This window comes from Tarenaya hassleriana, unplaced genomic scaffold, assembly GCF_000463585.1.
Source record: "Tarenaya hassleriana unplaced genomic scaffold, ASM46358v1 Cleome4, whole genome shotgun sequence".
Classification (NCBI taxonomy): domain Eukaryota; kingdom Viridiplantae; phylum Streptophyta; class Magnoliopsida; order Brassicales; family Cleomaceae; genus Tarenaya; species Tarenaya hassleriana.
The window spans coordinates 2,532,732-2,544,954 of NW_010966881.1; the positions used below are offsets into that span (position 1 = coordinate 2,532,732).

Sequence of the window (12,223 nt, forward strand, 5' to 3'; positions counted from 1 at the left end):
TCGGCATTCTTCTTCCGACGCAATCGATTCGACGCCCTTGCTTCTGAACGGCGGAAGCAATGACGGAAGCGTCGGCGGAGGTGGCGGGAATGGTCAAACGAGCGGCGGAGGCAGACGATCCGTGCGGAGACAGAGCCTGAGGGAGGCGGCGAGGTTTCTCCGGCGAGCGAGTAGCGGACGGATGATGAGACAGCCGTCGATGTTGGTCAGAGAGACGGCGGCGGAGCAGCTCGAGGTGAGACAGAGCGATTGGGCGTACTCGAAGCCTGTGGTTGTGCTCGACATCGTCTGGAATTTGGCGTTCGTTGCCGTAGCCACGGCTGTTATTGTGCTGAGCCGTGATGAGAAGCCAAACATGCCGCTTAGGGTATGGATCGTTGGGTATGCTTTGCAATGCGTTCTTCATATGGTTTGCGTGTGCGTGGAGTATCGGAGGAGAAGGGTTAGGAGCCCGCGATCCCGGTCTTCTTCGTCCTCCTCTTCATCTTCTTCCATGGAGGAAGAGGGTTTGAGTTCAAGAAGGAATTCAGAGGAACGGTACTCGACATTGGGACAGTACGAGCAAGAATACAACAGGTCGATATCTTATATTACATGTGCTGTTTATGTGCTCGATACTCGTCTATATTTCGAATGGAATGTGGCACAGATACTTACATGGTGTGCGAGTTTTGGTTTGGTGACAATGCCTTCGCAAAGCTGTGCATCTGATAATCGCAAAAATGAAGTTAAAAGTGTCAAACTTGCATCGGAGTTGGAGTTGTAATAATTGAGTTTGTTTATGTTGTTGAACTTGTGGTCCTTCGTTGAGAGATATTCTAAGAAAGGATCAGATATGGTATTCAAGGCACAGAAGCTCGATTCTTCTGTAGGGTGATTTGAACTTCTTGATTATATACGTTATCGTCAATTTATAGGTTAGCTTAGGAAACCAGCTAGTTTCTATCACCTTCTTCAAATGGTAGGAGTTCTTACTTAAATTGTTGCTTTGCCATCTGATATGGGGAGTATCTGTAGATCATGTTACAATATAATGCATCTTAATGTGACTTATGGTAATCGAAGTGGTCTTACCCATTTTCAAACTATCATCTTCTTTTCGGCCAGAAATCGAATCTTTATCATCTATGGACACAGTTTTTATTCTTGTATATGATCCGGCATCTCTAATCTCTATGCTATGCTTCTCTTTTTCTTTGTTTATTCTTGTATTTTGCAGAAGGATTTTGCGTTTTCTTATTTTCACTTACTATTTCCAAAGCAGTGCTGCAAAGCATCTAGAATCCGCCAACACAATGTTTTCGTTCATATGGTGGATCATCGGATTTTACTGGGTATCTGCCGGTGGTCAAGATTTGGCACGGGGATCTCCACAGCTTTACTGGTTCAGTCCCTTTCCCTTACCCTTTTGACTCTATATATTTTCAGAGCCTCGACAAATCTCTGGTTTCACGAGTTCAGACCCCTCATTTGTTTGCAGGTTGTGCATAGTCTTCCTCGGGTTTGATGTTTTCTTTGCCGTCTTCTGCGTCGCTCTGGCTTTCGTGATTGGCATTGCTGTTTGCTGCTGTCTACCATGCATCATAGCTGTTCTATATGCTGTAGCTGATCAGGTACTCGATGTAATAATAATCAGTTTACCATTTCTGATAACCCATTAATCCTATGTGTAAAAGTTGATTACCGTATATGAAGAGTTTGATCTCGGGCATAACTCGGTCTCTGCTCTACTTTTCTGAAATTTTACTAAAAAATGGCTTACACAGATGACGATGATGATGACGGGATCTCTCATTCCCCTAGTTTCCCTCTTTTCTATTTCCACATCATGACAATTCTTTGATTAAAAAAAAAAGCAGGAAGGAGCATCTAAAGAAGACATTGAACAGCTCACCAAATTCAAATTCAGGCGGGCTGGTGATGATGTCCAAGGAAATGTCGGAGGAATTATGATTGAATGTGGCACAGATTCGCCCATCGAGCATACCCTTCTCCAGGAGGACGCAGTAAGTGAGCAAAACTCACATCAAAACTTATTTAAATCATGGAATCCATCATCACATCCCTTTTGCCATGCACAACATACACATACACACTTTCATATTAGTCAAATGCCAATTCTATGTGACAATCTCCTTTCTTCACACGATGAACACACATTCATCTTATACATACACAGATTCATCTTAATCAAATGTCAATTGTATGTGACAAATCTCATTTCCTAACCTTGAGACGGGGATTCACGGAAATGCAGGAATGTTGCATTTGTCTGTCGGAGTATGAAGAGGGAGTAGAAGTAAGGGAACTAACTTGCGGCCATCATTTCCACTGCGAATGCGTAGACAAATGGCTCTACATGAACTCCACTTGCCCTCTCTGTAAGTACAACATCCTCCACCACAGTGATGAACAACAAGTCTAGAGACTTCTTCTAGGATTTCACCATGTGTTAGCTCTCCATTGGCTTGGCTGTGAATACGTATGCGGGTGTGTGTATATATGTCTGTGTATACATTGGTTGGCTTGTCAAACATGATGTTTTTACTCGCATAACATCTTATAGCCATTTGAAGTGTTTTATTTTCTGTACTATCTTTTTTTCACACTCAAGATCTTTTGAGAAAGATGAGAATGTATGCATATAGGTTGCTATATTATTATTATTATATTAATATTTTATTTTGTCAAGGGAGAAAAACATAGCACATTATTATAATGGAACATTATGTTATGAAGAGAAAAAGGGAAAATAGTCAATCAAGATGAAGGCTTGTTCTTGTGGTAACCCCATGGATTGTTGCTTGCCCATTTCCACTGGTCTCTGCACATTTCCTTTACCCTACTCAATATAAACAACACCACAAACAAAGCTGGATGATCAAAATCACTCTTATTTCCATTATTAAAAAGGAAAAAGAAAAAGCTTGAGACTTTTGAGTGTTGTAACTCGTAAAGTTTATGTCTTTATGAATCAAAATCATGTTTAAGAGCGGAATTTGCCAACTTCAATTCATAGTAACCCAACAAGAACAATCTCTTCTTTTTTTTTCTTTCTAGAGTTAGTCAATTTCAAAGGGATTGAGAGAAAAAAGGTTTGAAAAAAATTTGCGCCAATATGTCAAGTATGTCATGTTATTTGAAATCTATATTTTTTTTCACCATACCTTTATATAAAAATTTGACAAAAATATTCTTACTATCTAATTTCAATATTGTTATTTAGCGTACTGAAAAATGTGCAACATGAAAAACAATTTTTTTTGGAAACTGTATTATCGGGAGAACTGTTTTTTCATTCGGGACAACTGTTTTTCATCCGGTATAATCTGTTTTCATCTGGCAGAAGTGTTTTTATCCGGAAAAATTGTTTTTCATCCGGACAAAAAACAGTTCTCCCGGACAAAAAATAGTTCTTCCGGACAAAAAATAGACTCTCCCGGACGAAAAACAATTCTTCCGGACAAAAAACAATTCTCTCGGACAAAAAACAGACTCTCCCGGATGAAAAACTGTTCTCCCGTACAAAAAAACAGTTCTTCCGGACAAAAAATAGACTCTCCCGGACGAAAAACAGTTCTCCGGATGAAAACAGGTTCTCCCCGATGAAAAATAGTTGTCCCAGATGAAAAAACAGTTCTCTCTGATAACACAGTTTCAAAAAAATCTGTTTTTCATGCTGTGCATTTTTTGGGGCGCTAAATGACAATATTGAAATTATACCATAAAGTAGGTATTTTTGTCAAAATTTTATAAAAAAATATAGTGTGCAAAGGAAAAAAAAAAGGTATATGTTTCTGATGATGTGACATATTTATCATAGTTTACCAATTAACCCAAAACTTACTTCCATTGGAGTTCTGTTTGAGCTTCCTCTGTTGAGGCATTTCAGCCGTTGCATCTCCCGGCCTTCTCGGGCAGAGCTTGGTCGGTATTTTCTGCATTGTCGATTTTCGTTATAATACACATAGTGATTGCAATTCTCGGAAAAAAAATATTAAATCAGAGTATATATAATTTTTTTCTCTTTTCTTAAAAAATATAAAATAATCTAAAACGAAAAATACTTTTAAACTGAGAGAGTAACTCCTTTCTTTGAAAATTGGACCACATTAACTGTTCTAACTATTTTTAAAATTCTAAATTTGGTAAATGATATATACTATTAACAAAAAACATAAATGACACGACTTTCTTTGTCTTCCCCAGACGCGGGAAGCGCGTCAACCGCACGCTCTACACAGAGCGTGCCGTCTGATTATATGTATATATAATATATGTATGTAAGTATGCACGCACGCACGTTGTCCTGACGAAAGCGAACGCTGGAAATAGACTCTCTTTTGACAGATCCGAGAGCGACTAGACAAAACCTTCCTCTCTCTCGGGGATCTGTTCTTCGCATTTTCTGTTCCGTGAGAGAGAGAGAAAAAAAAAGAGAAGAAATGCCTCAAGGAACTCTGGAAGTTCTTCTTGTCAACGCCAAGGGTCTCGAAGACTCGGATTTCCTGAGTAAGATTTCGTTTCTTCTTTCCCGAAATTTCATATTTTTCTTTGAAATCATGGATACCCTTTGCGTTTTTTTTTTGTTTATTAGTTTTGATCCAAACATGTAATATGATAAAGTTCTGCGAATGTATGCGTAGGTAGTTCTGTAAATGTATCGGTTGAAAGCAGGATGAACATCAAATCTCATGGTGTTTGATCATTGAGTATAGATTTTTTTTTCTTGGATCTGTGTTTATGATGCGCATGACTTGAAAGATCCGAACTTTTTTTGTGTATATGATGAATCTGATCTGTGGGATGACGATTCTGATGGAAATCTGGAATTTCGAGGTCATATTGATGTATTTTCTTTACCGTTTGAGTCATGTGGTCGATGATTTTGGATTGAAATGATTGTTATTACTATCACATGTTCGTTGTCGGATCGATCTGTGAAACCAATCTCCAGGAAATTTTGTTTCTGCTGCTGAGGCAAAAACCTTGTACATGATGTAACTATGAAATGTCATTTGTCACCATTGCTCTTGTGCGTGGATATATGTGTATGTATGCATGTATCTGTTCTGACTTGGATTTTGGTTTCAATGCTTTTAGATAACATGGATCCTTACGTGGTTATCACTTGCCGGACGCAAGATCAGAAGAGCAGTGTCGCATCAGGTGAACTGAATTCCACCGCATCTGATAGAAATCTCTGTTCGGTTTTCATCTGCAAAAGAGAAAGAATCAAGAATCTTGATAGAGATCACTGATCGATCTTGGATGCAGGACAGGGATCGACTCCGGAATGGAACGAGACATTCATGTTCACTGTCTCCGAAGGAACATCAGAACTGAAACTGAAGATCTTGGACAAAGACACCGGCACTCAGGATGACAGTGTCGGAGAAGCACTGTAAGCATCTGTCTTTTCGCATTCCATGTTTTCATGTCTGAAGAAGACAGGATAGAGATAACATGGCAAAGAGCCTTCTGTCTCTCTTTCTTGGCTTTTGAAATGAATGCAGTATTACACTGGAGCCGGTTTTCATGGAGGGAAAGATCCCACCAAAAGCATACAATGTGGTGAAAGATGAGGAATACAAAGGGGAGATCTGGGTCGGCCTCACTTTCACTCCTCTGGTAAATAAGAACTCATCATCATTGTTCTCGATTTTCAGACATCCATGATGGTGGAAAACTGAATTGAAGTCTACTTGGTTGTTCTTGTCAGGAAACTCGTGAAATTGATTTTGAAGAATCCTATGGAGGCTGGAAGCAATCTGAAGAATCATACTAAGTGAAACCAAACCAAGTGTTTGTTCTATTGATTGACAATAAAAATGAAGAGAGAACAAGTTTGTTTTTCTTTTGTCCGTTCCGTTTGGATCTGTCTGGTTTGGAACTCAGTTTCTGTGTTTCTTTCCGTTCTGTTCTCAAGCTTTCTTCAAATATCTGTCAGGTTTTTTCTCTGTTCTTGAACTTCTGCAGGGTAAATATCAAACGAGGTTTGAACCCTCAATTCTGTTCGAAAGCAAGAACGTGATCGGAAAGATAAGCAATTGGCTTGACGCATTTATCCGGCGACTTATCCGGCGTAATAGCCGGCGGAAGCTGACGCGGCATGCGGGGGAAAGAATTTCTTCGGCAAACCAGTTTCTCACTCTTCTCCTCACGCTCTCTCTCTCTCTCTCTCTCTCGCTGGGCGACCGACAGAAACTTTGGGAGCATAAAGTCACGTGGGCTTTCGAGGACACGTGAAATACTAATGTTTAGAATATTCCCAGATTACCCCATAGTTTTATTTGAGAGAATTCCATATAAAAAAAATATTGAAGTTTATCAAATATACCATATAAAAACACTAATTTTTTCGATTAATTAATACCTAAAATTTCCATTAATAACATAAAAATTAAATTTTTACAATTTTGGATCCGAGTTAAAATCTGCTTCGACTTTTAATATTTGTTATATCAAAATTTCTTCGTAGGGTCCCATAGTGATATTATACAGTTCAAGATGCAATAATGTGATTTTGAAGAAATTGTCAACATTTCTCTATACTAAATTACTGATTAATGCGTCGTCAAGGTATGCCTACAAAAGTTTCAATTTCCACACTGGAAAATCCATTTATACTCATATATTCAAGATTTTCAATAAGATGTGTAAATCATTGAGTTTAGATTTTTAATATTATAACAAAAATATATGTAGAAGTATTCTTTAAAAATACGATAAATGTTAGAAAAAAAAGGGTATCGAAATCCATTTCAAGAATGTTATGAATGTATTTAACACGCGCGCGCGCGCACACGCACATTATACATACATACATACATACATGCATACATACATACATACATATATATATATATATATCAGTTCCTTGATAGTAGAGAATCGTTACTACTGATTGTCGACCGTCGGGATTAAGATATGTGAATGTTTCATTCAATTATACATGAAAATATGGTTCGATTACATGCAATTGATGCATAGATGATAATGTCTAGACGTCGCATGAAGTTAAAATCTTAAAAACTAACGTATCTTTGGCATTTTTTTTGGCCGTTTGTTAATATAAATACACTTTGACGTAAAAAGGGAATCTCAACTCTGTTGGTTTGAGAGTCCCCTTCCTGTAAATGAGGTTGTGAGTTTAACACCCAGAGTATGAAGATTCTCCTCCTATCACCTTCGGGTGTTTCACATCCCACGTGTGTATTGTAGGGTCGTACGCGTGGGTCGGGATTAGTCTGGGCCTTTGGAATTGGGATCACCCGATTATCAAAAAAAAAAATATTGACGTAAAACATATATTTTATTAGTGACAACAAATATTACCCATGCATGTTAACAACATGCATAATATCAAAACTAAAACTGATTCAAACTATATTATTAATAAATCATATATCGTATAGTACTTATGGATACAACATACAACACTATCAGAAAATATACGGAAACTGAAAAATGATAATATGCTTTGACCGCTTAACTAAATATCATTTCCCTTTCAAAAAATATGCTGGAAATTATATTATATATTAAAATTTTCAATTATTAATATTAAAAATCTAAATATATTTTGTCTATATTGCCCTAAACATTCATTCATATTTTAAAACTTCTATATTTTTTTTTTATGAAACTAGTCTACCAATTAAATGATATATCACATCCATATCATATGTGTTTACGATTGCTTGTATGAATATTCTATTTTCGATATTAAAATCATGCGACATCTTGGACTAAGAGAGAGGTCAAACACATGGCCTACCCATTTAGCTATTGCTCATAATTATCACGGTATCACTAAATTATTATTTTTAATGCGTATGGGTCTTGGCTTGTATTATTCCTTTTTCATTATAATTCGCTGAGAAGACTTTATAATATAATGGGTTCACATATAAATTTTGACCATTTTCTTTTAATAAACATTAATCTTTATTTTCAACTCTCTTCGTAAATAAGGAAAATTTAAAACAACAATAAATGTCCTATGGGGAAAGAAAATATATGGAGAAACTGGCGAGCTCTGCGATGAAAACGTAAACGAAATTAATTGGACAACAGCAATTAAATAAAATTTATATACTCTGGCAACTAACGTGATAGAGATTTACAATTATTATTATTATTAATTACATCCCGATGAATAAAAATAAAAATAAAAATCACATGATCCCTTTGTTCCCTGATCTCATCTCTCTTCCAAAACGCAGCCAGAAATGTCCTTTTCCATACCTCTATATAATATAATACAATATAACAATATATATTAAAACTCTCTAAACGTATATCATCAACATATTGTATACATCCCTACAAACTTCAAAAAACACATAAAATAATAAAATCCCTATGAATCAAGACAATCAATTTCGAAAAACTTGACAGGATAATAACGATATATTATTTTATCGGTTGTGAAGAGGGTTTGGACCGCCGGGAACTTCTCTGCCGGAAACTCCGTAAACCGGGTCCGGTTTCTCGCCGGTTAAGATTCTCTCGGCGGATCCGGTGGAGGTTCGCCAGAACTCTCCGTAGAACTCCGCCGTGGCCCACTTCGGCTTCTTCATCAAGACTTGTGCTTCACACTCTTCCGGAGAAATCGGGTTGTTCGAACGGAGATTTCGGCCATGAGAGATACAGATTCCGGCGAAGAGATAGATCATGAACACGATAAACAACAATCTCCGACTTGAAGATTTCATTTTTTTCTCTCTTTCGGATGATAGGTTCTGTTTTGGGTTATAATAAGTTTTAGGGTTTGATTTATATTAAATAGGGGGGGGGGGAGAGAACGAACAAAACTTCAAAGTAATTTAATAATATCGGTGGTTAGTGTGAAATGACGCATACGCCCTTTACGTGTAAGAATGGTTACATAACATAACGCGCGCACACGTATATAAAAAATGTGCGTGGATTCATCATTGCTAGATGGCGAATGTATGTATAGAAAATGTAAATAGTTTTTTCAGGTATATTTTGGATCTGATGAAATTGTATGTAATCAAATAGAAATATCAATTAACATAGATTATATTATTGGAATGTAAGCTTTAATATATGTGAGGCTTAGTCAAAAAGCGAGGGCTAATGGGTGAACGTCAATCTTACAATCTTAAGATCTAAATATTTTTATTTATTTATTTTGGTCAATTTTCATCCTATTCCTTCTCCCTGTCGGTGAGCACGTTCTGCCGTTTGGTAAAACGAGGAGAGGAAGTGTTGACGTTTCCATGTTTATATACACACCCGAGCGAGAACCAGATCAAGGGGTATTTATGTAATTCCGGTGCAGTTGGAGCGCCCCCCGTTCCCGTAAGTGGATGACGGCCTTTTTTATCATGGCGTTGACTTTCTTCCCATTGTTATTTTTATTTATTTGAAACTTCAAATTATATGCGGGTAAACATATTTTTTATAACTTGTATATGTATATGTTTTAATACATTAATGTTTGAAAAAGTCAACGGGTTTCTAGTGTCGCGGTCTCATTTGTATTTGCATGACGTCGTTACGTTTATTTTACATCAAAAGATTTTTGTTATACTTAATTTTCATGGATTGATCATGAAACTAAACCATTCGTATATTCTTACAATATATATTTACATATACAGACCATGAAATTGGACCCATCATACTTAACATCGGTGAGCATTGCGTCATTAACACCGATGATAAATTTTAACCAGCCAAACCGGTTTGGTTAGTGGGAAATCGGTTTATTTTCGCATTGGAACACCCGGTATACCCTTGAATAGAGGATTCGGTTTTTGTAAACCGGTGGACCGGAAATTTTGGTTAGCTAACTCGGCCAATGTGGTTGTCTCGATCGGTTCATGCGATAATGGGCCCAAGGACCCATCTTTACAATTTGTTGTGCGGAGATAATGGGCTTAACGAGAGAGGTTTCTAGTTAATGGGCCTCACATATCAAGCCCATATTCTATGCCTTGTCTAAATGTTCGATCGGAGGCAAGTTGAGAAATGGGAATATGCTTAATAAAAAAGGACTAAATAAATATAGAAATTGTTTTAATAATTTTTTAATCATATGATTGCTTAGAAATTTCGTTGTACAAAATCCAATTGAATAAAAAGAAAATAATGAAACTGACACAACTAAATTAACAAATTGAATCAACAATATATTTGTATAAAATATATATTTTTTTATAAAATTGAAAACCACGAATTAAAAATAAGCTAACCAGATGTAACGGGTGCCCGAAACATGCCGTAATCCAAAGCTACAATTTTGCATGGTCGACTTAAACTTATGGCTGCTTTATATGATTAATTGGAGATATATATATATATATATTGTATTATAGATGTCCCATATCTTAATGCTGTGGCCAACAAGTCATGGTTTATTCGCATTGCACATATTTTCATCGTGTGATCTAATAATTATGACCGAATTGGATAAGATTTTTTTTTCTAACTAATAAAGTAAGCCATGAAACATGCATTCATATCACATGGATCATATATAAAAGCATATGATTGTCCAATTTTTCAATATATTGCTCAAAAATTGATATCCCTCTGTTTCTGAATATTTATTGTTTTTTATTTTTTCACACTTTTTAAAAAATTATAAAAAATCATATATATCTTCATTAATTTTTTTTTATCATTAATACTCTATTGAAGCTGGGTAGTTAAAAGTAAAGATAAAATTGGATTTTTTTAAAATTATTTAGAAAATCTAAAATAACATCTATTAAATAGAAAAATATATTATCTATAATGTCAACTATTAAAAAAAGGAGTAAGTATTATTTTTGTTGTGAATTTATCAACATTTCAATATATTTACATGATTTGGAAACCTTAAATAATAAAATAAACATATATATACATGTCATAAACTAATGAAAAAAACATATATATTTTAAAATGTATAACGTTATCCTAATATCATATTACATGTAATTCTACGATTATGTGGTCTAACATAAGTCTATAATATTATTCTCGCTACGATTACTATTGCTAAAAGTATAATTAGAGTTTTGAAGTATACCATAATTTTGGGTTTAGAAAAATTTCTTATCGTAACGCGTGGGCAGTCCAAAAGGGAAACTAACGGGCAAGATCATTGCATTGCCACCACGAGGGGTCCTCATCAATTTCCCTTAGTACTTACTCGAGATTTTGATTGGAACTTACAATATATAATAGTATATTTTTATTCCTTTTTTTCGGTAAATTAATATACTTTTATTCTTCTATGAGTTCGCATGGAACAACACTCGGAAAATATAGAATTTTAAAAATATTAAAAGTTTTTTTTTTTTTTTTTGCAAAATACTGTTCTTTTATTCTTTTGGGATAATCCCATATTCCCCCACAAATTTTCGAAAAAGTTCCAATTTTCTACACCAATTTTTAATTTGACAAAAAACTACACCGGATTTCAAATTTTTCCAAATTCCCCCACAAAATCTTAAAATGTGTTGCAATTTCCCCCATATCCGTAAACGACGTTAAGTTCCGTCAATTTTAATGCTGACGTGGCATGCCACGTCATACAGATTTCGCCAAATCAGCATATTTCGCCACATCATCCAGCCACATCAGAAAATAAATAAAAAATAAAATAAAAATAAAAAAATTTCTAGAATTTTTTTTTAAAAAACTAATAAAATAAAATAAAAATACAGAATTTCAAATTTTATTTTTTAAAAATAAAATAAAAATTACATATACATATATATACACTTTTATATCTATACACAATTATATACATATACATATATTCATATATATACATATATATCCATATATACATTGAATATTACATATATGTGAATATGTATGTATATGTGTATAAATATATATATATACATACATATTCATATACATATATATACATATATACATATTCACATATGTATATATACATATTCATATATATACATATACATGTGAATATGTATATATACATGTGAATATGTATATATACATATGTGAATATGTATATATACATATGTGAATATGTATATGTATATAAATATATATATATATATACATACATATTCATATACATATATATACATATATACATATATATATACATTTACACATACATACATGCAAACATACATATATATACATATATACACAAATAATATATATATATATATTCACATATGTATATATACATATTCATATATATACATATATATCCATATAT

At 34.6% G+C, this 12,223-nt stretch overlaps 2 protein-coding genes across 3 annotated transcripts in view; both read left to right on the forward strand.

Annotated features, from left to right (window-relative positions):
* Positions 1-2,647, forward strand: part of LOC104823578 (E3 ubiquitin-protein ligase At1g12760-like) — a 3,080-nt gene extending 433 nt beyond the window's left edge. Inside the window, exons 2-6 of one of the 2 annotated variants that reach the window (XM_010555203.2) lie at positions 7-576; positions 1,220-1,384; positions 1,481-1,613; positions 1,860-2,006; positions 2,258-2,647. In XM_010555203.2, coding sequence (XP_010553505.1) covers positions 7-576; positions 1,220-1,384; positions 1,481-1,613; positions 1,860-2,006; positions 2,258-2,425 — 1,183 coding nt within the window. In that variant the 3' untranslated portion in view covers positions 2,426-2,647. Of the gene's footprint in view, positions 577-1,219; positions 1,385-1,480; positions 1,614-1,856; positions 2,007-2,257 lie in introns of both variants that reach the window. The other variant, XM_010555202.2, reaches the window with a different exon arrangement.
* Positions 2,648-4,293: 1,646 nt separating this feature from the next.
* On the forward strand, positions 4,294-5,960 carry LOC104823579 (C2 domain-containing protein At1g63220-like). Its single transcript, XM_010555208.1, has 5 exons — positions 4,294-4,512; positions 5,104-5,169; positions 5,278-5,404; positions 5,517-5,631; positions 5,723-5,960. The coding sequence occupies exons 1-5, from the start codon at positions 4,446-4,448 to the stop codon at positions 5,786-5,788; spliced, it is 441 nt and encodes a 146-aa protein (XP_010553510.1). The 5' UTR covers positions 4,294-4,445; the 3' UTR covers positions 5,789-5,960.
* Positions 5,961-12,223: the final 6,263 nt, after the last annotated feature.

What these genes read in the sequence shown, in the direction of transcription:
- LOC104823579 (XM_010555208.1), top strand. Translation starts at nt 4,446, where the DNA reads ATGCCTCAAGGAACTCTGGAAGTTCTTCTTGTCAACGCCAAGGGTCTC. An exon ending in CGAAGACTCGGATTTCCTGA is followed by an intron (nt 4,513 to 5,103) that starts GTAAGATTTCGT and finishes CAATGCTTTTAG; the next exon opens with ATAACATGGATCCTTACGTG. An exon ending in GCCTCACTTTCACTCCTCTG is followed by an intron (nt 5,632 to 5,722) that starts GTAAATAAGAAC and finishes TGTTCTTGTCAG; the next exon opens with GAAACTCGTGAAATTGATTT.